The following is a 21,957-nucleotide window of genomic DNA, read 5'->3' on the forward strand; positions in this document are numbered from 1 at the left end:
TATGTTTTTGAGTCTAGATTATGATTGTGCTTCAAAACAATTAACTCGGTAACTTTGACCCAAAGTAGTATGTGATCAACAGTGTGCTGTGTTTCATCTCATTATTTCTTGGTTACAATCATTTCTAGAACTCACACTCAAGCTCAGATCAATAAAACCTACAAATCAAAAAATAAATAACAAATCAAAGTCAAAACGTTTACAAGAACATCATTTTATTTTGAAAAATCAAACTGGAGAAGTAGTGATACTATATGTGTTATTACAGTTTTTATGATAAATGGTGATTTCTACGGTGGCCCCCGAGAAGCCAAACAGACTGCAACTTAAACGCTGCAAAAGCACGCAAAACACAACGGAAATAGGAAAAACGACAACGGAAATAGGAAAAAACAGATTTCCAAAAGCACAAGGGAAGTGTTTCTGGGGAGACAATAACCCGACGGACCAGTTGCAGGAACCAAAATATGCTAAGAATTGCGCTGGGGGACACTTTAAAGAAGTGGAGGATCTATCGGTTTTGTGAGGAAAGAAAAGATGAGAGGTAAGTGTGTTAGCCTAAAAATCCGTCATCAGTATTATATGAATCATGACAAAACACGCCTACCATGTTTTGGGTTTCTGCAACTGGTCCGTTTGGCCTCTCAGGGCCACCATAGATTTCTGACCAAAAAAACAAAACTATTTGACATGAAAGGAACACAACATGAGGCTTAAATCGAGGTGCCGCCTTTGAACTGCAGTTCCTCTAGTGGCCACTTGAGGCTGACTACAAAAGGGATTTGAATGGATTATCTGACTGATATCAAAAGTTGCTGTGTGGTACAGAAGCTTATGCTTCAGTTTTGGTGAGTGAGTAGTTTATTAGTCCGTTACTTGTAACCTCTGGCTTCAAGAAACTAACGTGGTGGTGGCCAAAATACAAATGTTCGAAGCTTCAAGTACTTTAATTTTAAAGATGATTGCCTGCTAACTAACAGACGTCAGAAATTTTCCAGCTTTCATATGTTGTTTCCTTCTGTATACACACTGTTTTAGTTCCCAAAATGCTGAGTGAGTCAATCCAAAGTGAAGCACAGACTGACTGGAAAAACTGGTTCCAGGTTTACGCAGGTCCTCCTCCTCTGTCTGCTGGCTGTGCTGACCCTCCTGCAGCTCCCTGCATCACGCAGGGCCACATTTATCCCACCTCACGGGAAACAGCTACTATTAGAACTGAGCCGAGGCATGGGAGCTACATGCAAGCAGCACGCATGTTTAATGCGAACATTGTGTTTTGATAGAGCTGAGTAAGGACGGAGACCCGCCTGTGCAGCCGACTGAGGACAATGGTCTGGTTCACGTAAGCTGAGTGCAGCGGGTTCGGAGGATACGTGCAAAACAGCAGACTGCAGCGGGAGGGAGGCCTACGTGCACCGGGTGTCCAGCATCCAGGAAGTACCCTGCTCCCTGCAGAGGTTCATCATGTAAAAACTCAAATCCTGCTGGTATGAGAAGTGCACCTCTACATAATGACACATGTGAATAAACAACAATTTTAAGGGTTTAAAAGAGGCTGAAGGAGAAGCACGTGTCTTTTTAATAATTGGACAAAATGTCCAGTGGAAATGCAAGTTTGCTCTTCTGAGTCAAAGTGAGGGTTTCACTTTTACTTGCAAGTAAAGGAATTTTTTTTTCAGTATTTATTTTCCACCATAACAACACATTGTTACTCAGTGACTCCAGTCAAACATTAACCACACTGCCCTTTTAGTTAAACACAAACATTTGTTGGCTGACTCTCTTATCCCTCTATAATACTCGCTGTCCTTGCATTTTCCAGCCTTTCTCTTCCCCGCAGCATGAAACCTCCCAAGTTTACTCTCATCCGGTGATACCTTAACATACAGTGGGTATAGAAACATTTGGACATGTGCATTTCATCATATTCCTCGGATGACTGCTTAACGGTTTGAGAGAAGTACAGTATCTGAGCTAAATGTGTGATTAAATGTGAAACAGGAGCCGTGACCCGCTGACACGTACGTGTGTGAGTCTGAGCGCCTGGCAGGACATCAGCATCACGTTCCTCATGTCTGCGTGAGCAGGGTTTCTGTTGTCAGGAACGAGTATGTAAAAGGGCCCGAAGGCTTGAACTTTCCCCTACTTCTCACAGTGACTCCTCAGCCTCTGTTGTTCACCAGCATTCCTGATTCAGCAACTGGTTGACTTCACCCGCTGAGATCATTAACAGCATTCAGTTATCAGAGTTTTAGTCTTAAATGTGAAAAAATCCAAAAGGAATCATTGGTTTTTGGGTGAAACTGTTTTAGGGACGGACTTAAAGGCCAATCAGATGTGAAAATGGGGACTTTAAAGACTTCTAAAGGACTTTTAAGATTGAATAAAACAGCAATCAAAAGAAAAAGAAATAACTGCATTTAATGGCACATGGATTTGTGGGTCATTTCAAGGGAAAGTTTTATAGCCCTGAGCTGTTGGAAATTATCTGCATTTATTCAGATGTTATAGAAATAATAAAACAAAAGGTTGATTTGTAAATGAATCAGCAGTGAGAACAGCGGGGAGTCAAAGTGTTTTTGTAGCAAATGAAACCAACAGAGTGGGAATAAGAGGCAAAAATATGACATCATCAGCATAAAAAGACTAAACTAAGCCTCAAAACTAAAACTGTAAACATGTCATGTTTCTGCATCAGTGAGTGTATAACCAGAAATTCAGGCCCTCGTTGCATCATCTTGCTCACTGTGAGACTTTCCCCGCCCCCTCTTCCTCCTCCTCTCCTACCAGAGTTATAAAAAGCCTCAGTGCCTCTCAGTGAGCAGCACACACAACAGACAGAGACAGACTTCAGACGCAGCACTGACACCAGATCGGGCCTACAAAGATGAAGATGCCTCAACTTCTCATCCTCCTCGTGACCATTTTGGTGCACGCAGCAGTCGGTTTCCCCACTGACAGGAGAGCCCGGGAGAAACAGGCCTCGTGGGACGATGTGAATGTGGTGGCCCACGGCCTCCTCCAGCTTGGCCTGGGCCTCAAGGAGCACGTGGACAAGGCCAAAGCCCAGATGAGCGACATCAACACCAAACTGAAGGCCTTCAACGGCACGGTGGCCGAGCTGGAGAGGAAGCAGCGGGAGCAAGATGAAGCTATGAAGGCCAGAAGCAAGGGGCCGGAGGAGAGTCAGAGGCTGGCGGAGCTGGCTGAGGAGGTGAAGAAGCAGACAGCGGATTTAAACTCCAGGATGGACTGGCTGCAGGGAGCGCTTACAGAGAGGATGCTGGACAGCAACGACAGCGGTCACTCAGGAGTCCCAATGATCCAGGTGAGAGGGGGGAAAGAGGGCTTTTGTGGCTGCTCTTTAACCAGGTAGACACATGAGAGCAGTGCACGCCCATTTTAATAGACCTGAATAGCCCCTTTAAACCTTTTAGCTGCAGCCACTAAGAGTTCCCTCTTTAAATAATACTTCATTCCAAATTTAAGCACCTCCCATCCCAGACAGGTGGATGTTGTACGTGACATAAAGCTAATGATGTTTCTCCCTGTTGTCTCCAGCTGCTGCTGGCTCAGAACAAACGCGTGGACCAGCTGGAGGAGAAACTCAAGCTGCAGCAAGACAAACTGGAGAAGCAGAGTCTGCAACTACAAGCACTGCAGAACAAGGTGAGCCGCACCACATCCACAAATCCACGTGTTCTCCAGCACCTGGGAGTTTAGAGCAAACGAACTTTAACGAACGTTTGTGTGTCCTGCAGATTTCACATAAGAGAGTAAAGGCGCACAGGAGGAAACACGAAGAGATGGCACTGAGGGGCGAGGCTCAGCAGATCCACACAGAATCAGGTAAGATTTGTGCTGATTGAAGTTTAAAGCCGTGCGTGTGTGTGTGCTGCTTTCAGAAGAGTTTAGACCCTCAGAGCACTTTCAGACATCAAGTTTCTTTTTACAAAACTTGCAGCGGTGAGCGCAGACATGCATGAACTACACATGAATCATAACAAGTGACATAAGAGGTTCACCTTTGCGCCTGAGTTTATAGCGCTGACTCGTTGGCAGATCTGTGCAAGGACAGTCCAAAGATCAGGGAAAAGCAGGGCAGCAGCTTTGAAAACACATTGACTGCACATACTTTTGTTTTTTAGGGTAGAGAAAGTTTCCCAAAGATTAATAATAAACGCCAAACTGTGAGCAGAAATGCAAAGTGCAGCCTCAAACTCATCACTCTTCTGTTCCTCTCAGGTTTGGCCGGAGACCGTGATGATCTCCTCGTACGCGGGCAGCGAGCCAGCAGAGACGGGAGGAGCAGGAGGCAGCAGCTCTGGAAGCAGGCGGCATCCTCCTCCAAGGCCACAGAGCAAGAGAGCAACTCTCTGAACGCCGGTCATCTAAAAATGACACCAGCATCCCCGAATCATTAAAGCAGAGCAATAAGGAGAGAATGACTTTAACTTAAACACTGAACTACTGAAGGACTAAAACCAGACTGAGTGTTTACACGCACATCATTGCTCTCTGCTGATTCGCTGCAGGGTCAGACACATGGATGCTATGCCATGCGATAACTCATTGTCTCAGTGGACATGTTCAGTCATATTGACGGGTGTAACTTTATTCCCTTTATAAGGGATTTATCCATTTGTTTTGTTTTGTACTTAAATAATGTGCAGTTTCTTATTTTATGGATTTGTACAAAACTTTGAATATTTTATATGAAGTGGATGGAAATAAAACTTTTAAGTTTATCTTACCAGGACGTCCTGGCTCTTTGTTTATGGTTGAAGAGGCTGAATGATGTGACTCCAGGAAGACAGTCTAGACTTTGCTCTTTGTGTATTTTATATTTCAGTTTGATAAACAAATAGAATTATTCACTTATGAGGCATTCATTTCTGTCATTGTGTGGGTCTGTATGCAGTGAAACTTGGCTCCACAAATGAGCAGCTATTAAACTGCATTTAAACCCAACTGTAAAAGTGAAGTTGAAGCCAAATTGAATTGAGGCCAAAACAATGAAAATCATGAGAGATACTCAAGTTTTGATGCCACCTAGAGGTGGGAGCAAAGAAGGAAGAAGTGGCCACTTTATTAGTTACACTTTGCTAGAAGCAGGTTGGACCCCGGTTTTCCTTCAGAACGACTCAAGTTCAACAAGCTGCTAAAACCATTCCTCAGAGATTTGGTCCATGTTGACCTGACAGCATCACACAGTTGCTGCTTGTTTGCTGCACATCCATGGTGTAAATTTCCAGTTCAGCAACATCGCAACAGATGTGGGACTGGAATGAGATCTGGTGACTGTTGAGGTTATTTGAGCACAGGGTATTTAATGTCATGATCAAGAAACCAGTTTGCAATGAGCTGAGCTTTGTGTCACGGTGTGTTATCCTGCTGGAGGCAGTGTGGTCATAAAGGCACATGGTCAGCAACAAGACTCACGTAGGCTGTGGTGTTTAAACAGGGCCCAGTTGATACTAAGGGAGAATATTCTCCTCACCATTACAGCAGCAGCAGCCTGAACCGCTGATACAAGGTGGGATGGATCCATGTTTTCATGCTGTTTAGTGCAAATTGTGACCAGCAGCCAAATGTCAGACCAGGCAACATTTCGTCAATCCTTTGTTGTCCAGTTTTTGTGACCCATAGCCCCAGTTTCCTGTAGCCCACTAGCTTCAGCACGTGTCAGACACGTGCATCCAGAGGTGCTCATCTGCATACCTTCCCAGTAACAAGTGGTTATCTGGAGTCACTGTTCCCTTCATATCAGCTCGCAGCAGTCTGGCTATTCTCCTCTTACCTCTGATATCAAAGCAACAAGATATTTTCACCCAGAGAACTGCTGCTCACTCGATGTTTTGCTCCTTTTCAGGCCATTTTTTTTGTAAACCCCAGAGAAGGTTGAGTAATACTCAGACCAAGCACCAACAACCGTGTGCAAAATCACTTAAAGTCACTGTTCTGATGCTCACTTTGAACATCAGTGGGTCGCCTTGACCACACCTACATGCCTAAATGGATTAGGTTGATGCCATGTGACTGGCTGATTAGATATTTGCAGTAATAGGCATCCCTTATAAAGTGGCCAGTGAGTTAATATTGACAATCCTGTCACCTGGGGGAATGAACAATGAACTTTTAAAGGTTTATTTTTTCTTATCTGAGTATTATCTAATTATTACAGAATTGGAAAGTATCTAAATCACTCTGCAGTTCTGTAATAATGAAGCTGTCCTGCATTAGGTCTTCATGAACACATTTAGTTTACTGAAAATACCCAATGCACTGTTTAAGTTACAGTGTGAAGTGTTTTTAGTCCATTTTAATAATTGCTTCCCAAGTTTAATAATGAACGGCCTTAAATAATATTCACTCTGCTTTGTATGTGTGATGACTTTTTTTAAAACAATATGGTTAAAATCGTGCTGTGGCGTGTCACGGTGGTGCTCTGGTTGAAAGCGAGTCCTAACGTAGGTGTGGATACGAGTGTGTTGTTGACAGCTGTTAGCCACACTGATCAGAGTATAATAGGATGACTGAGGCAGCTCCTGTGTCTGTGTGTGTAACTGTGGGAGTGTTGAGGTTCTGCCCATGCACCTGATGAAAGCTGGGCAGATCTCGTAATCACTCACAGCCAGCAAAAATTATTTCAGCAGCACTTTAAGTGGCGACTGCTGGAGCTGTTTTTAACCGAGACTTTTACACGAGTATATTCTATAAATTCCATTTTGCAGCTTTATCTGATTAATCGGCCACTAAACCATCAACGAAACGCCTTTAAAAACACATTTAATCCGGTGAGTTTGGAAAAGATTGTTCACTTCTGTTTATTTCTTCAATATCTGAGAGTACATTTAACCATGTACAGATACCATGTCATGGCAGCTCATCTTACAGATGTTCATCAGACACTTGAGGTACTCTAACAGGTTCCCTGATATGCATGATGTGAGCGGGCGCTCTTAAACTCTTGCAAGGCACCTCAGATTGCCAACGGCTCTGCCAAACATCATGCAGGTCAGCTTGTCGGCACCAAGGCAAACACGTACTGTGCAAAAGTCCTCAGCAGCAGAAGGAAAAGAAGCTCCCGAGAAAAGTTAAAGCACGTGACTGAGGGAAGCAGCGACGGGTCGCTACGCATTCCCATTATGAATGATTAGATAACAATAAAAGTATAAATTTTATTAATACACAATAAAAATGTGGCATTTGGCTTGGCATGCCACATAAAAATCATCTTTGACAGCACATGAGAAAGAAATCTCAAAGCACAAAAAGACTACAAAGCGTGTGACAAGGAGGGTTAAGCGCTGTTTTGTTTGCTCTTTCAGAGCTTTACATTTACTAGCTTCACATGACTGTTTATTCACAGGGGGGAAAGTGATATCTCTGTCAGTTGATACCCAGAAAAGCAGAACTTTAAAAAAAAAAATGGCACCAAAAAGAAAAAGAATAGACAAACCAGGTTCAAAAACTGGGCACTGCAGGTCCATTTATGCACTTTTTGCATTGCTGATGAATTGATTGTGTTGGTGCAGCATGTTCAGCATCAATCATCATTACTGTTACACTCTTTCTCGCTCCACTGTGACTACAAACTCAGAAAGCTACAGTTCTTTCTGGCAAATAGCGCCCCCTGCTTGTTTTGTGGCTCAAAGCAACCGATCGGTTCTCTCCCCAAAGCCTCCGACAGCCTGAAGGCTACAAGAGGTCTCCTCCTCAGTGCTGGGCAGTACCTGCCCATTGTACTGACATCTGCATATGATCCCTGTAATGATTTATTGATGCTAAAATGCTGAAGCGCCTTTAAGACAGACAGCTGTCAAGGTGTGATGAGATTTGGCATAGCTTGCATTCAACAGATTATAAAAATCTAGGAGGCGACGCGGAGTTGGACAAATGTAGGAATGTGAAAGAGGAGACAAGGGGAGGAAGGACAGGAAGCGAGGAGGGAAGGTTGCTGCGTCAAAAGGCTTATCAGAGGTTCTGCTGGAGGAAGTGCAGCAGTGTAATCTCATAATGCTCTCCAGACTCTGGACATCTGATGCTGTGTCGCTCGTTGGGGTAAACCTGGAAAAAACAGAAACCACAAACAAGTGTGTTCGTTTCAAAGCTGCTGCTTCTTCAAACTTGCTGGTCTCATGGTTAAACAGTGCGCAGGTTTCAGTTTGAACCCCGCGAGACATCAGTCAACGGCCATACCTGCAGGCTGTATGGTTTCCCTGCTCGGATGAGTTGAGACACGAGGAAGTTAGTGTGGAAAAAGTGCACGTTCTCGTCTAAGAATCCATGCAGGATCAGCAACCTGTTGGGCCTGTTTTAATCACAAAGAGGGCATATAAAACACTTATGTGTTGCACCACTCGGAGAAAAACACCAAAGAGCAAAGTCTCTTCCTGTGCTGCTTCATAAGGAATTTTATGGATAACTCAAAGTATCATATAGTACTGCCAGAGGTAATAGTGCATTATAGTCTCAGCTGCCTGATGGATGCAGCAACATGCAATAACTGAATAATAATGTGTCATAAATGCACTAAAGCAGTAACTGTTTCTCACTCATTGGGAAGCTTGTCGACGTGCAGGGCGACAGAACAAGCTTCGTATCCCCTCTGGTTTTTTTCAGGGGTGTCCAAATATCGCTCCGTGTAGCCGGTGTCATAGGCCATCCACAACGTCACCGGAGCGCCCGCGATAGCAACCTAACCAACAAAGAGATCACACAGGAGACGGCGTCATCATTTCTGCCTTTCACTGAAAGTGAAGTTCCAGGTCTGTTCTCTAACAGAGACGGCAATCACTCGTTCAACTCGTGCAATCACACTAATTATAGAAACGCCTAAAGCAGCAGGATTATCAACATCCATACAGCTTTTTTATTTTTGTAACGCTCACATCCTTAGAAAAGATACGGTAAATGTATCTGATGGAACGAATAATTTACTCCTAAGGCTTCAAAAAGAGTTATTTATCAGGTGATGGAGACATATTATGCCATTTAAACAACAAAGAGAGAGTATTACAAATGTGTGTTTAGATTTTTTAATGGGTATTTCTGTTTCCCGGAGCAAAGAGGAAAAACTAATCTGACACATCAAACTTCTAGTTTTCGGCTTGTTGGCTGATCTAAATCTGACAGTAATTATTTTATTTATTTTTTTACCTTAAAGACATCGGGTTTGTGGATGAGGCCCATGAGGGACAGGAAGCCGCCGTACGACCAGCCGTGGATGGCGACGCGACTCAGGTCTACAAACTTGTACTTGTCTGCGATGTAGTGCAAACCCTCCACCTGGTCTTCAATCTCCACCTGACCCTGGACAGAGGAGAAAAGATTTAACTCTGCTTCTTTGTTCCTACAGAACAAAACAAAGAAAAGAGGCTAATGTGTTCCTGAATTTTAGGAAACCTATGAGAGTTAGGAGAGAGCATCTTCATCTTTAACCCATACATGTTCGTCTAGTGACATTTACCATTCTGTCCTTCACAGCTCCTTCAAACTTGAGGCCTCGCTGGCAGGAGCCTCGCCCATCGATAACCAGCACAACGTAGCCCAAAGAGGCCAGCGTGCTCAGCCGCAGGTACTTCACCCCTTTATAAGAATTGTTTACTAATTGCACCTGGAAGAAAATAAACTTATGTTTATGTCACTGTGACATGACAAAATGTGGGACAAATGAAGTGCTGTGAATACTTTCTGGATACATTGTGTGCATTTTTGTGGAGTTCCTTTGTTAATGTTGAAAAGAAATTATGGATCAGGTCATATAAATGAAGCATGCAAACTGATTTACTAGCATCTGCAACAGGCAGTTTACTGCTAACTGCACTCACACACCATTTTGACCCGTTTAGTAAATCTGGCCCTATGAATGGGGTGGGAGTGGGAGAGCGAACCTGAGGACCACCATAGACAAAGACGACAGTGGGGTGCTTCCTCCCGGGGACTAGCTTCTCCGGTTTGTACAGCATGCCGTACAGCTCGAAACCCGACTTGCCGGTGAAGCTAAAGATCTCTGGAGGTGTGCCGTCAAGTGGGAAAGCTGGAGACGACAAAAACAAAAAACAAAAAAACAAAATCTTTAAGTTGTTGTCCATCTTTAATGAACAGAACAGGAAAACTAAACAAACAGGGAGGCAAGAGTGTCAAACCATCTGATAAAAATGTAAAAATCTGTTTGATTTTAAGGGGAATTCAGTACCAGAAGATTCCATCATGCTCGCCCAAAACTGGGGCTCTTTGTGCAGAGGGTCGCTGTCTGAGCCATTCAGCTTGTAAATGTGGACACATGGCGCAGTGGTCAGGCTGCTGTAATGGCTGATAAACATGTCGAAGGTCTGTGTGGAAAAAAAACAGACGAGACAGAGTTAGAAAGCATCGCCAAGGTGTACACAAACACTTCAAACAGATATCTGAATGTGACGTTTACTGCATTGGGTCAGGCTCTCTCATGTGTATTACAACTACTGAATATTGTTAAAGCCTCGCTCACATAAGAGAGCTATTCAAATGATAAAACAGGAAAAAGCAGGTGATACATAATTTGTTAAAATTTCTACAAAAACAGTGAAAAAGGAACAATGAGACAGTAACTGCTTACTCTTAGATTTTAAAAAAGTAAAATAAGGTGACAGGTGTAGAAAGGTCAGAGGAGATTTAACGAGGTACACGAGTGTGTATTCAGGTACCTGGCTCACAGAGCAGCTGTGGGAGAAGCCAGGTTTGGTGAGTCGGACGATTTCACCGGGCGAGTCGTAGCTCACCACGTAGAGGTGGTGCTCCAGAGGAGAGTCTTTGGTTCCCTGAAAGTAAACCAGCTTGGCTGCCTCATCCACCCAAATCTGAGGGCTGGATGAACGCTGCACAAACAAGAAAAAAAGAAAACAAACAAAAACACTGTTGGGGCATTTTGTTTACACACAAACAAAAAGACGGCTGAGCTATGACATCGAACAGTAAGTATGTAACTCCTTTATTAGGTTGTTCTAATCTGCATCTTCTGTGAGTCTGTGTGTTATTAGTCGTCTTTTTTAAGCAAAATGTAGAAATATTATTCTCTTCATATTCAGATACATGCTGATGCTACAGTACAAGAGAGGTGAGGAAGAGAGCACGGGCAGGATGGAGCAGGCCCGAGTGCCGAGGTGACAGAAGGAAGAGAAAGAGTGAAAGGGAAGGTTTACGAGGTTTGGAGACGGTGCCGCTGACAAGAAGACAAGAGGATTTGTGTTCGGAGTGACCAGGATGGACAAGATTAGAAATGAGTAAATTGGCTCAGCTCGATCAGGGGGTGATTTTGGAGACAAACAGGAGAGGCAAGGTTGGCAAGGGCTTTGTACGTGTGCAGAGAGAGTGGATCTATTAGACAGAAGATGTTGATAATGGAGCTGCCAGGCCGGAGGAAAATAGGAAGAACAGACAGAGGTTTGGTGTATCAGTGGTGTGACGCAGGAGAATGCTAGGGTTAGGATGAGATGGAGGAAGATGATCCACTCTGGCGACCCCGAAACGGAGCAGAGAGCAGCAGAAGTAGAAGAAGAAGATGCGACATAAGAGTTACAGGAGCAACAAAACATAAAGACAACCAACTCCGCTCACAGCGCTTAATTAACCGACCTATTATGTGCTTACATTTGACTTGTGCTGTGTCACTACTGTTACACTAATGCTGCTGGCACCTTGTTTCAAAATAGGCTGTGTCGTCAATGACAGCAGCTCATTGAAAAGAAGGAAAATGCCCTTCATTTACTTACACTTATAAATCCTGCCTGCGAGCGCCAATAAAACCTTCAGTATTTTTATTCTATATTATTGAATATATATCACATTAATATATAATAGTGACACTACATCGCCTACCCCTACTCCATGTACTCAGGAGAAGTCATTTTGTATAAAACTATAGTTTTAAGTGGCTGCTGTGAATGTGGGAACCCATGTACAGGGGTTGGGCTTTACCTTTGCGCCATGATTGGCCAGCACCTCCCACTCCCCGCTGGTCACCATCACCTCCTCTTTGACTGGACACTTGAAATCATCTGATGACAGAGGAGCAAATGTGTCACGCAGGTCGTGTGAGTGGCTCAACAGCAACAGCAGTCGTCAAAATTTAACAAAAGACATCAAACAAAATTCACAGAGCACAGTAAAACTACATTAAAAACCCAGAATACAGAATTGTTCATAAAATAAATAAATCTCACTTAAAACCATGTCAAAGATGTACTGCATGAACAGTACAGATGAGTTAGTGTGTGTGTCTCCACATGGTGTTACCTTCAGAGTGTGTGAAGCCTTTGGCCCAGTGATAGCTGCCCCGCTGTAACACTGAGGTGATCTTATACAGGTGGCAGAAGCCAGTTTTGGACTCGTTTACTGTGATGAAGGTGATCTCATCATCACTGGTTTGAATGAAAGGATGGAAGATGTCATGGACCTGAGTAGGAAAGGCAAACAAAATGCTTTTAATCCAAGTCCAGAGTAGGATTATATTTAAAGTAATCAAGCCTTAATTGTAAACTTCACAGCAAACATCTGCCTCTGTGACACTCAGGCTGATTGAGACATGAGGGGAAACTAATCTGAGAAACAACCAGGCTCGCTAAAGACGTGCTGCTGGTGCTCACGTTGATCCAGATGTCACTGGTCTCTTGGTAAATGATGAAAGGGTGGACCGAGTCTCCGAGGGCCTCCAGGCTCTCCCGTCTTTTGGCTTCGTCCTGATGCGCTGGGATGAAGAGTTCAGGAGGCAGCAGGACCAGCTGGAGATTCTGCTGCCGTCGGTCCATCATCACCGCCCACGCGCTGACACACAAACACAGGAGAGCTGTGATGCAACAAGAACATGTGCCCTATACTGACAAGTTTACTTCTGGGCTTCCTGTTTTTAACTATTTATTATTTTCTGGCTTACTATCTGCCGTCTTTGGTCCATCCGGCTCTGGTAATGTACTCTGCACGTGGGAACAGGCTGGTGAAGGGAACAGGTAGCTCCTTTTCCTGTGTGCTGACAATCTGAAGAGAGAAAAACACCAATCAGACCAGCTCACATCAGTGCTGCATTCACTGTGGGGGGGGGAACTCACTGAACTCTGAATGAGCACTTACTCTGCCTTGACTGTCTGTTCGTATTTCTGCTATTTTGAGGGTGATATCAGGATTTTTGCTGCCTGAAAAAGAAAGTAAACTGATTTATCTACTGAAATATAAGCAAACATTTTACATGAGCACATGTATAAACACAACCTACACCCAGCATTAGGAGTTAAGCTATGTAGAACTATATGTAGAACTTTTGTGCAGGTTTCTGCTAATCTGATACCTGCGTGTGGGTATCTGTAGACATCTGTCTTGCGCTCTTCCAGAGCCGGAGACGGGACGTGGATGATCTCTACCTCAGACTCATCCACCTCCTCATAGAGAATCTGTAGAGTTTTCCCGCCGTCTGCCTCTAAACCAATGAGAAACAGCCAGAAAAGTAAGCAGCTGTGAGGATTATTTAAAAGTCTTTGGAAGAAACCGAACATGAAACCTCGTAGAAATGATTTCATGAAGAAGCGACTGGTCTCACAAAAACTGTATTAATAAATATCGTGAGTCATTTTCTAATGAATGATAACTACAAAATCAATGTACTCACCTTCACAAGCAGCTGGACACCACCAGTATCCAGTGAAGCGATCAAACTCTTCCTGGGTGACAAAAGTGGCTACGCCGGCAGATTTAGGATCCTCTTTGGGGTTATCGATACCTACAATAAAAACACACGAGAGACGAAACACGAGAGTGAGCTTACATTAAGCAACCTGTGCCATCCCTGCCAGGGTTTGACCTCCAGTTTAAGTTTACGGTGCTGTGGCTGACTTGAACAGTCCCTGTTAAGCTTCTGTAAATATCTGGTGCCATCACTGGCTTCATGCACCACAACTAACAATGACTTGATTTAATAACTAATATAAACGACTGTCTCACAGCCCCAAACATACCATAAACATCGTGACCAAAGAAAGATGGAGAAAAGGATGAATTAAAGATCCTTTTGAGTCTATTTAGTTGGTGTAAGGGAATTTCAACTACAAGAAAGGAAAAAGTTGAAGGGAAGTTGATAAATGTCACAGTCGCAGTTCACACCTTTGTGGCAGAAGGTGAGTCTCTTCTCTTCCCCTGTCTCAATACTAGTCACCCAAATGTCATTGTTGTTGATGAACCCGATGAAGCTGGGGTCACCGGGGCAGATCTTGGGGTCCATACGTGTGCCTGAATTCTGGCTCGTAATCTCTGTGGGATTCATCGGAGAAGTCTGGAAAAAAAAAAAAGGAAAACAAAACATTAATTATAAGATGCAGAGCCGCCTCTTCTTCCTGCGGCAGCTGAGGTCATTTGGTGTGTTTGTGAGGAGATGCTGCATATATTTTAATCACACTGTGGTGGCCAGTGCTTTCTTTTATGCTGCTGTGTGTCGGCGGTAAAGCTGGAGGTTGGACTTACTTAAGACTGTGGTGGAGATGGGCACATCTCAACTTGTCGCCACTGGAATAGGACTTTTTTCCTGTTTATATTGTATTTTTATCACTATTACTAACATTATTTAATTACATGATTTTGTATTTTTGGCCAGAGAGATGTTTGGGGTTTTTTTAAATAAAGATGCTGGATATTTGAATTTCCGCTTGGGGAAAAGTAAAGTATTGATCTGTCTATTATCATGGATTTATTCTGATCTCTGCTACAGGGTTGAGGTGGATGGAGAAAACTTCAAAATACGTGGAGTGAAGGGAGACTGCAACTTTTTATATTTAGTGATGCACAAAAATCAGACGTCCTTGCCAACTAGCCTCATTGGGTCTGTAATTTTCAGCCTGTGCTCTGCAGCAGTGACAGTCTTACTTAACTGGCCTTTAACTCACAATGAAGCTGCTGTTCCCACCATCACGGCAGTAGTACAGGCTGCTGTTGGCCTGGAACAGGAAGAGGCCGCTGGGTCGGTGGTAGTCATAGGAGGTGATGCCAGACACCCCCAAACGCTTCCTCTCTCGCAGCAGCTCTTCCTCCCGAGAGAAGCCTCCATGGTGAGGGCTGGCCTGAGGTCAGGAGTGACAAGAGAACGCACAACGTGACGGTGAGGGCGACCAAAGTCAAGGTCAAAGACAGTTCGTTCACGGCGTGGAAAAACAAAAACAAACAAACAAAACATGACCAAATTCCTAAATTACAGAGAGCATCTCTGCGGACCAGGAAATAAAAGCTGTTCTCTCGCTTCAGCAGGAGCACGCTTTGTTTGTGAAATCAGCGCAGACCAGCTGGATAGCAATTAACATCAATCATGTGGTCTCATGTGACCTGAGTGTTCGAGTTAATTTGTCTTCAGGAGAAGATTTACAACAGCAGTTTTAAGCTCCATAAGGAGAAGTGCAATTATTTAGGAAATGGCTCACAATAAACCTCTAAATAATTAAATAGTCCTAAAGGGGAAATATCAAACACATTTCCAGGTCTATAGTTTTATTCAGGGGAAATTAAAAACACATCACATTAATATTTCACAGGTCCTTTACACAGCCTCTCAGACCAGACGCCGTCTGATAAAGAGACCGTTCCATCCAGCATTCCCTCAGCTGACAACAACAACATACAGCTGTAGTCAGACTCATTCATTATATTATGACCGTTTTTTTAATCAAATGTAAATTCTGCTGCACAGTCCCTCAGTTGTAGTTGGCCCTGTGACACCAGTTACCATCCCTCTGCTTTCTGGCTGCACTCGCTGCTAACTGAGAAGGTGCACGGTCAAACCCAGCGGATCAGTGGATTCACCTGGTTGGTGCTTGACTTGAGCGCGACATGGAGCTTCCATGCATTCACATTGTAAAGTTTTATACAAGTTAATGATGTTTATGAGGTAAGAAAGTCTTTGCTTTCAACTTTCAAGAAATATTTTTATATAAATTCACCTGTAATTCTTAAACGTTTTATCAAGTACAAAGTTTAAAATCATCACTGTAAATAAAGGGCAGAAAATCAGTAAGCCCCTTTAACCTCCTGCAACCCTGCATCCTCATTTGGGGACATTACCTTTTGCCTCTTTTGCATCTTCTACTTCATTCTGCTCAACAGTGTTTTGTATTTAGTTAAAGACTGCCAACGTTATTAAATAAATGCACTGTTCATATGACGATACACAAAAACACGTCTGAAACGAATGTCAAAACATCCGATTGGACAGAAAGATGAGGACTAAAAATTGTTCCTCACCTGAAAGTGATCCAGCATTGGTTTCCAGGACAAAACCAACAGTGCATCTTTGCGGATCTTCTTGGGAATGTCTGAGTAGAGTAACGCATTTTCCCTGCTGGCGTAAGGCATTCCTTTGAGGAAACATAAAACAGAAGGCATCAGACCGAGCAAAGCTAGCTGGTCTTGTTGTAGGCGCGCTCTGGTTCGACCGGCATTCGCAGCTGTAGTGTTGGCTTACACAAGCTTCTTACTGAGGAACATACCGCACAGAGTGCCAATATGAGTAGGCAACCCTTGTACCATAGGCTAATGCAAAGGCCCAGGTTCAATTCCGCCCTGAGGCCATTCACAGCACGTCTTCCCCTGTGCCTCTTTCCCGTTTTCTCTCCACTGCCCTTCAAAATAAAGGCTAGAAATCCCCAAAAATATAATAAAAGAAAACCCAAAGTCCATAATCAGGGGTTTCCATGGGGTTTTAGACCTGATTGTGTTGTCTCCCATCTAATCAGTTCACGTACACGTCACCAGCTTACAGTCAAAATTCTGCAGTAAGGTCTTAAACAGAGACAGGTTTAAGACTGAATTCAATTCAGTTTTATTTACATAGCACCAAATCACAACAACAGTCACCTCAAAGTACTTTATATTGTAAGGTAAAGACCCTACAACAATAGACAGAACACCCAAACTATCAGATGACCCCTTTAAGCAAGCACTTGGCGACAGTGGGAAGGAAAAACACCCTTAAAACAGTGAAGAAATCTCCAGCATGACAAGGCTAAGGGAGGGTCCCCCATCTGCTGCGACCAGTTGGAGGTGAGGGGAGGGAGACAGGATAATAACAACTAATGAAGACCCTTACTGTCTTGTCTTACATGATCACTCTTCAAAAAGGCTTGTCCATGTAAGAGTACAGTTTGCTTTTTGTGTGCAGCTGTCTTGTGGCTGCATAAAAAAAAGAAAAATGGCAGCTGATGTTTGTCATCACAGATGTCTGACAAAAACAACACATTTGTGTGCTATAAAATATTCCAATAATCGAACTATGCAGTTCACAGAAAGGAAAGAATAAATACTTGGGTAAGAAGTTATTTTAAAAGCATGAGGTAGGTGTTTTTGGTTTGTTTTTTGCGCGGCTAGCTATAATTGAGACTGAACAACAAATCTATTAAATCAGTTTGGGAAGGCTCTACAGCAAAACTATGTAACTTCAGCTAAATGACAGTCAGGGGAGGCAAACAGCAATTAAAGGATGATGGGCAATCCAGCATAAATACACCACAAAGATAAAAAAAAACAAAAAAAAACAAAACAGGCATGAGATCAACATCTACCACACACTTCTGGTCACAGTGAAGGTCTAAATATAAAAAGAGCGTTCAGACCAGGCGGTAACTGTTAGGGTCTGACTGGTTATAACGGACAAAACAACCAAACCATCAGTTAGGGTTAGCAGTTATAGCTGACTAAATTAGTCAACATTATACAGCTTACTATAGCCAGGTATTAAAATGTAAAACTCAGAGCAACAAAAACTAGCAGCCATTTTACAGGAATCCTGTGTGCTACAGCTGCAAGACGAGGGGGGAAAAAAAAAAAAGAAGCAGAAATATGTCCACAATGCAAAATGTTGTTCCACATTTTTTTTTTCCAGCACACACTAAAGCCAGTGCAGCTCTGTGGAAATCAAATGAGCTCGAAAACAGGTGCAGGCTGGCAGCTCTGACTCACCAGCTGCATCCACAGATTTTTCACAGACGTGTGCTACCTTTCAAAGAGACTGAACGGAAGCCACTGAATCTGCAAGCCAACAAGTCACGGCCACTAAAAAATGCCTCTGTGAGCTCGGGCTTCTTACAGCGCTTGTGGAAAATGACATGTTTTTTCAGACATTCATGTGTGAGACCTCGGGTTTCAGTTACCGCCGCTCACCAAGGTAGTAGATGCGGTGAGAGTGCGGGCTGCTCTCGTCTTTCTGGATGAACTGGAAGTCGTGCGGTGCCTTGTTGATAACCACGCCGGTGTTTTTGCGGCTGTTGTGGATGATCTTCCGCAGGCCATCCCACGTATGTTTCTCCACCTGGAACTGGGTGGAACTCACGTCCTCCATCTCCACCACCTCTGTGCTGTCTGAGAGCTCGTCCACCCCGGTCATGCCTGCCAGTGCTGCTCTCACACTGTCGACAGACATTTATACCGATTAGTGTGATCTGCCTACGCTCAGCCCACAAATAAAACAAAACCATTAGGCTTCTAAATATATGAAACGCTCTAAACCACAGATGTGAAATTCACCTTACATCATGGGCCCTACACAGGCGCCTTTGATCTTAAGTGGGCCAGATCACTAAAACTCTTTCTGTTAGTATAAAGATATTAAACTAGGCATTTAATCCCTGAAATATCTTAATCTAAGAAAAATAAATGTAATTTCTACGGGCCCGTTCTTTAAACAACCATAACTCCGCTTGTGCTAGAGACAAAATTCAGGAGAAGAAGAGAAGATGAGCTTATCGGGGTTATCTGGGGAATCATGGTGGAATAAAACATTCACAAGGCACTGCTGCCTGAACACACACAGAAAATGTGGATCCTCCTAGATTTTATCATGTATGCTTCCCAACTCCTCCTGAATGATTTGAATCATTTTGTAATTTTACGGCCCAAATTACACAAGTCCAAGCAGCCTGTGTGATACTTGGGTGATGATGATTACATGAATGGCAATGGGGGAAGTCCTAATCAGCTGCAAAACCTACAGTAAAGTTAAACAACTAAGGACTGCTTCACGTCTTCCAAAACTATCCAGGAGGCTGGACTGGATCGCTTTGCCAGGCCGATTTTTCCCTTTGTTTGACACCCATGGTTTAAGCAGTTGAAATAAATCCTCTAAGAGATCTTTTAAAGTCAACAAATGCTGTTATTAATTGGCATGAAATTCAGCATCGATGTTAAAGACTTTGGTGTTTACTGGCATTTACCCCACCAGCAGGTCAGTATTTTAGCTTGTGCAATACTTCAGACTGTGATCAAATATCTACAAAGCTAATTAAATTCATCAGAAAATACTTCTATTCTAATGATGAACATGTTAATCTTAATAGTAGCTTTAAGCTTTTCTAAACTTTTTGTTCATTAAACCTGTGAAAATAGTTAAAAAAATGATTTGAATGAGCTGAAAATTCAAACCAAATGACAGTCAGATAGCTTTAAGTTTCACCTACCTTACCGCACCGTCTTCTGTTTTGTCTTCAATTTTCGGCCTCTTTACTCTGTGCATTAACTGTTCAACCAGACTGAACCAGACCTGACACCCTGTAAAACACCAGGCACCAACATAAAAACTGGGAAACTTTCTTTCCAGATTGCAGAAATTCAACAGCATGGCGACAGCTCGTCTAACTCAGTCTAATAACAGAAGCAAACAGAAACTACAGCAATCTGTAAACTAAGCTAAGCTCACACACTATGAACAGTGAAACCGTTACTGGGGTTGATTCCCCGCTCTTGTCCCACATCTCTGCACTTCTTCATGGAGGAGCTGCTGTTCTTCAGCTTGCCATATTCCAGCTGAGCATTTCTCATGTGAAGCCTCACCGAGTGTGACTCAACTGCATGACTCGAACACTACAGCGTCTGTGTCATAAGTGTGGCAAATTTCACACTGCAACTCCGCATTTTACTGCAGCACTGTAGGCTGTTCTGCAGCCTGGATCCTTAACATAGTGTACAACACACACTGCAGTATTTTTCCAGAAGTTAATCAACTTCAGGGATTTTGCCACACTGGGAATAGTAGGAATGATATACAGTCACCGGACACCTTTTCAGGTACACCTGCTAAACTGCTTGTTGACACTAATCAGCCAATAACATGGCAGCAACTCAGACCATCAGAATGTGGAAGAAAGGGGATTTAAGTGACTCTGAACATAGCATGGTTACTGGTGTGAAACAGGCTGGTGTGACTATTTCAGATATTGGTGATCTACTGGGATTTTCCTCCTGTGTGGAAAATCCCCACACAACCTCAATCGGGGGTTAACAGAGAATGATCTAAAGAAGAGAAGATATCCAGTGAGCAGCAGTTCTCTGTGTCAGAGGTCAGAGGAGAAGGACCAGACTGTTTCATAAAGGAAGGCAACGGGAACTCAAAAAACATGAAGGTTATAGTGCAGTAGAGCATTTCTGGATTCACAACACCTTGAAGCAGAAGTACTACAGCAGCAGAAGACCACACATTTACCACTCCTGTCAGCTAGGAACAGGAAACTGAGGCTCGGATTCAAACGAGCGCAACAAAATTGGATAACAGAATATTTGAAAAACATTGCCTGGTCCGATGATTCTTGATTGTGAATGAAAGCATCGATCCTTCATGCCTTGTAGCAACCCCTCTTGCTGATGGTAGTCTAATGGTGTGGCAGATTTTTCCTTGGCACATTTAGGGTCCTTGGTACAATTTGACCATCATTTAAACACCACAGCCTACCTCAGTGCTGTCGCTGAGCATGTCCATCAGTGTACCTGCTGTACCAGGATAACGCACTGTGTCACAAATTTTTAATTATCTCATATTGGTTTCTTGAACATGAGTTCACCGTACTCAAATGGCCTCCACAGTCACAGATCTCCAATGGAGTGCTTTTGGGATGTGGTGGAAGATTTGCATCATGGATGTGCAGCTGACAATCACAGTCATGTCAGTATGGACCAATAATATCTAAGAGATTTTAGGCAGTCTTGAAGGCAAAAGGGAGTCCAACTAGCCCGGTGTACCTAAATAAATGTCCAGTGAGTGTATCCAAGTCAAGAAAAAAAACATAGCTTGATGATGTAAACATGTATTACATATTGTAAAAATAAAAAAAAAAAACTTTAGTGCCTGATAAATGGAGACTATGAGCTGCTTAAAATACCAATTACACGTTTACAGTCCTCAGGCTAAAATATTACTGAATATTCCCCAACACTGTTAGGGCATCCAGAAAGTGTTGTGTCACTGTATTTAACTTCTACTGACTGCTAGCTTAAATGTAGATTAGACTCATTTGACTCCACAAAAGACACCGTGACAACCTCGCGTTTCATTTTTGACATCCGTGTCCTCTACATCTGTACATTTTTATGTTTCACTGACACCATAAAAACGCAGATTCGCGTTAGAAACAGCGACTCACGTGTCACTATTTCTGCCCAGGCTGACACTTATGCTAGTAAACTTAAAGGTCTAAGCTAATAACAGGCTAACAGAAAACTTCTGGCAGAGTGTGTCCTAAGCGCCAAACTTTGCAAAGCCTAACCATCCAATAATTATATATGCATATATATTATATCCAATAATAAAACTCCCTCTGGCTGTGATGCGCTGCTGGGAGCTAACATGTTAGCCACCCATTAAACAGAACAGAAACTAGCAAGCTAGCTATTGGGTAAGCCAGAAGAGCACAAAACAGAAAACGTAAGAAACAAAGCAAAACAAAAAAATAACCACTCGCTTCCTTCTTACACTTTCTGCCCGGAGACCTTGAAGTTGTATCTCCTTTTGTCGAATAGACGTCTGTGTTGAAAAGTCGTGATTAATTAGAGTTAACTACTTTTCAGACACCAGTAGATGATGCTAATACGATAGCAACGCGGAAATAGATTGTGAATCAAACCCGAGCAACGTTAGAAAATTACTACCTTTAACCCGGATATACTCGATCCGTTTGTTTTTCGTGT

General features: G+C 43.1%; 2 protein-coding genes across 3 annotated transcripts; one reads left to right on the forward strand and one right to left on the reverse strand.

The window, feature by feature from the left end:
- The first annotated feature begins 718 nt into the window (after positions 1-718).
- Positions 719-4,753, forward strand: LOC100707733 (angiopoietin-related protein 4). Of its 2 annotated transcripts, XM_005454015.4 has the most exons (6): positions 719-848; positions 1,284-1,487; positions 2,791-3,328; positions 3,562-3,669; positions 3,762-3,849; positions 4,246-4,753. In XM_005454015.4, exons 3-6 carry the CDS (start codon positions 2,888-2,890, stop codon positions 4,422-4,424), a joined length of 816 nt encoding a protein of 271 aa, XP_005454072.1. In that variant the 5' UTR covers positions 719-848; positions 1,284-1,487; positions 2,791-2,887; the 3' UTR covers positions 4,425-4,753. The 2 variants fall into 2 exon arrangements, with proteins under 2 accessions (XP_005454072.1, XP_005454074.1); XM_005454017.4 differs by lacking the exon at positions 1,284-1,487 and having other exon boundaries at positions 744-848.
- A 2,049-nt stretch (positions 4,754-6,802) lies between these two features.
- On the reverse strand, positions 6,803-21,909 carry LOC100694249 (dipeptidyl peptidase 9). The gene is made up of 21 exons (XM_005454014.4): positions 21,743-21,909; positions 19,458-19,548; positions 18,166-18,410; positions 16,252-16,364; positions 14,907-15,080; positions 14,131-14,299; positions 13,640-13,750; positions 13,322-13,450; positions 13,108-13,169; positions 12,914-13,014; positions 12,627-12,804; positions 12,277-12,436; positions 11,959-12,038; positions 10,689-10,859; positions 10,202-10,337; positions 9,897-10,042; positions 9,473-9,619; positions 9,163-9,315; positions 8,559-8,701; positions 8,203-8,314; positions 6,803-8,070 (listed from the first exon to the last, which is right to left on the reverse strand). Exons 2-21 carry the CDS (start codon positions 19,511-19,513, stop codon positions 7,978-7,980), a joined length of 2,679 nt encoding a protein of 892 aa, XP_005454071.1. The 5' UTR covers positions 19,514-19,548; positions 21,743-21,909; the 3' UTR covers positions 6,803-7,977.
- Between the last annotated feature and the right edge of the window lie 48 nt (positions 21,910-21,957).

This window comes from Oreochromis niloticus, linkage group LG15 (genome assembly GCF_001858045.2).
Source record: "Oreochromis niloticus isolate F11D_XX linkage group LG15, O_niloticus_UMD_NMBU, whole genome shotgun sequence".
NCBI classification, from domain to species: domain Eukaryota; kingdom Metazoa; phylum Chordata; class Actinopteri; order Cichliformes; family Cichlidae; genus Oreochromis; species Oreochromis niloticus.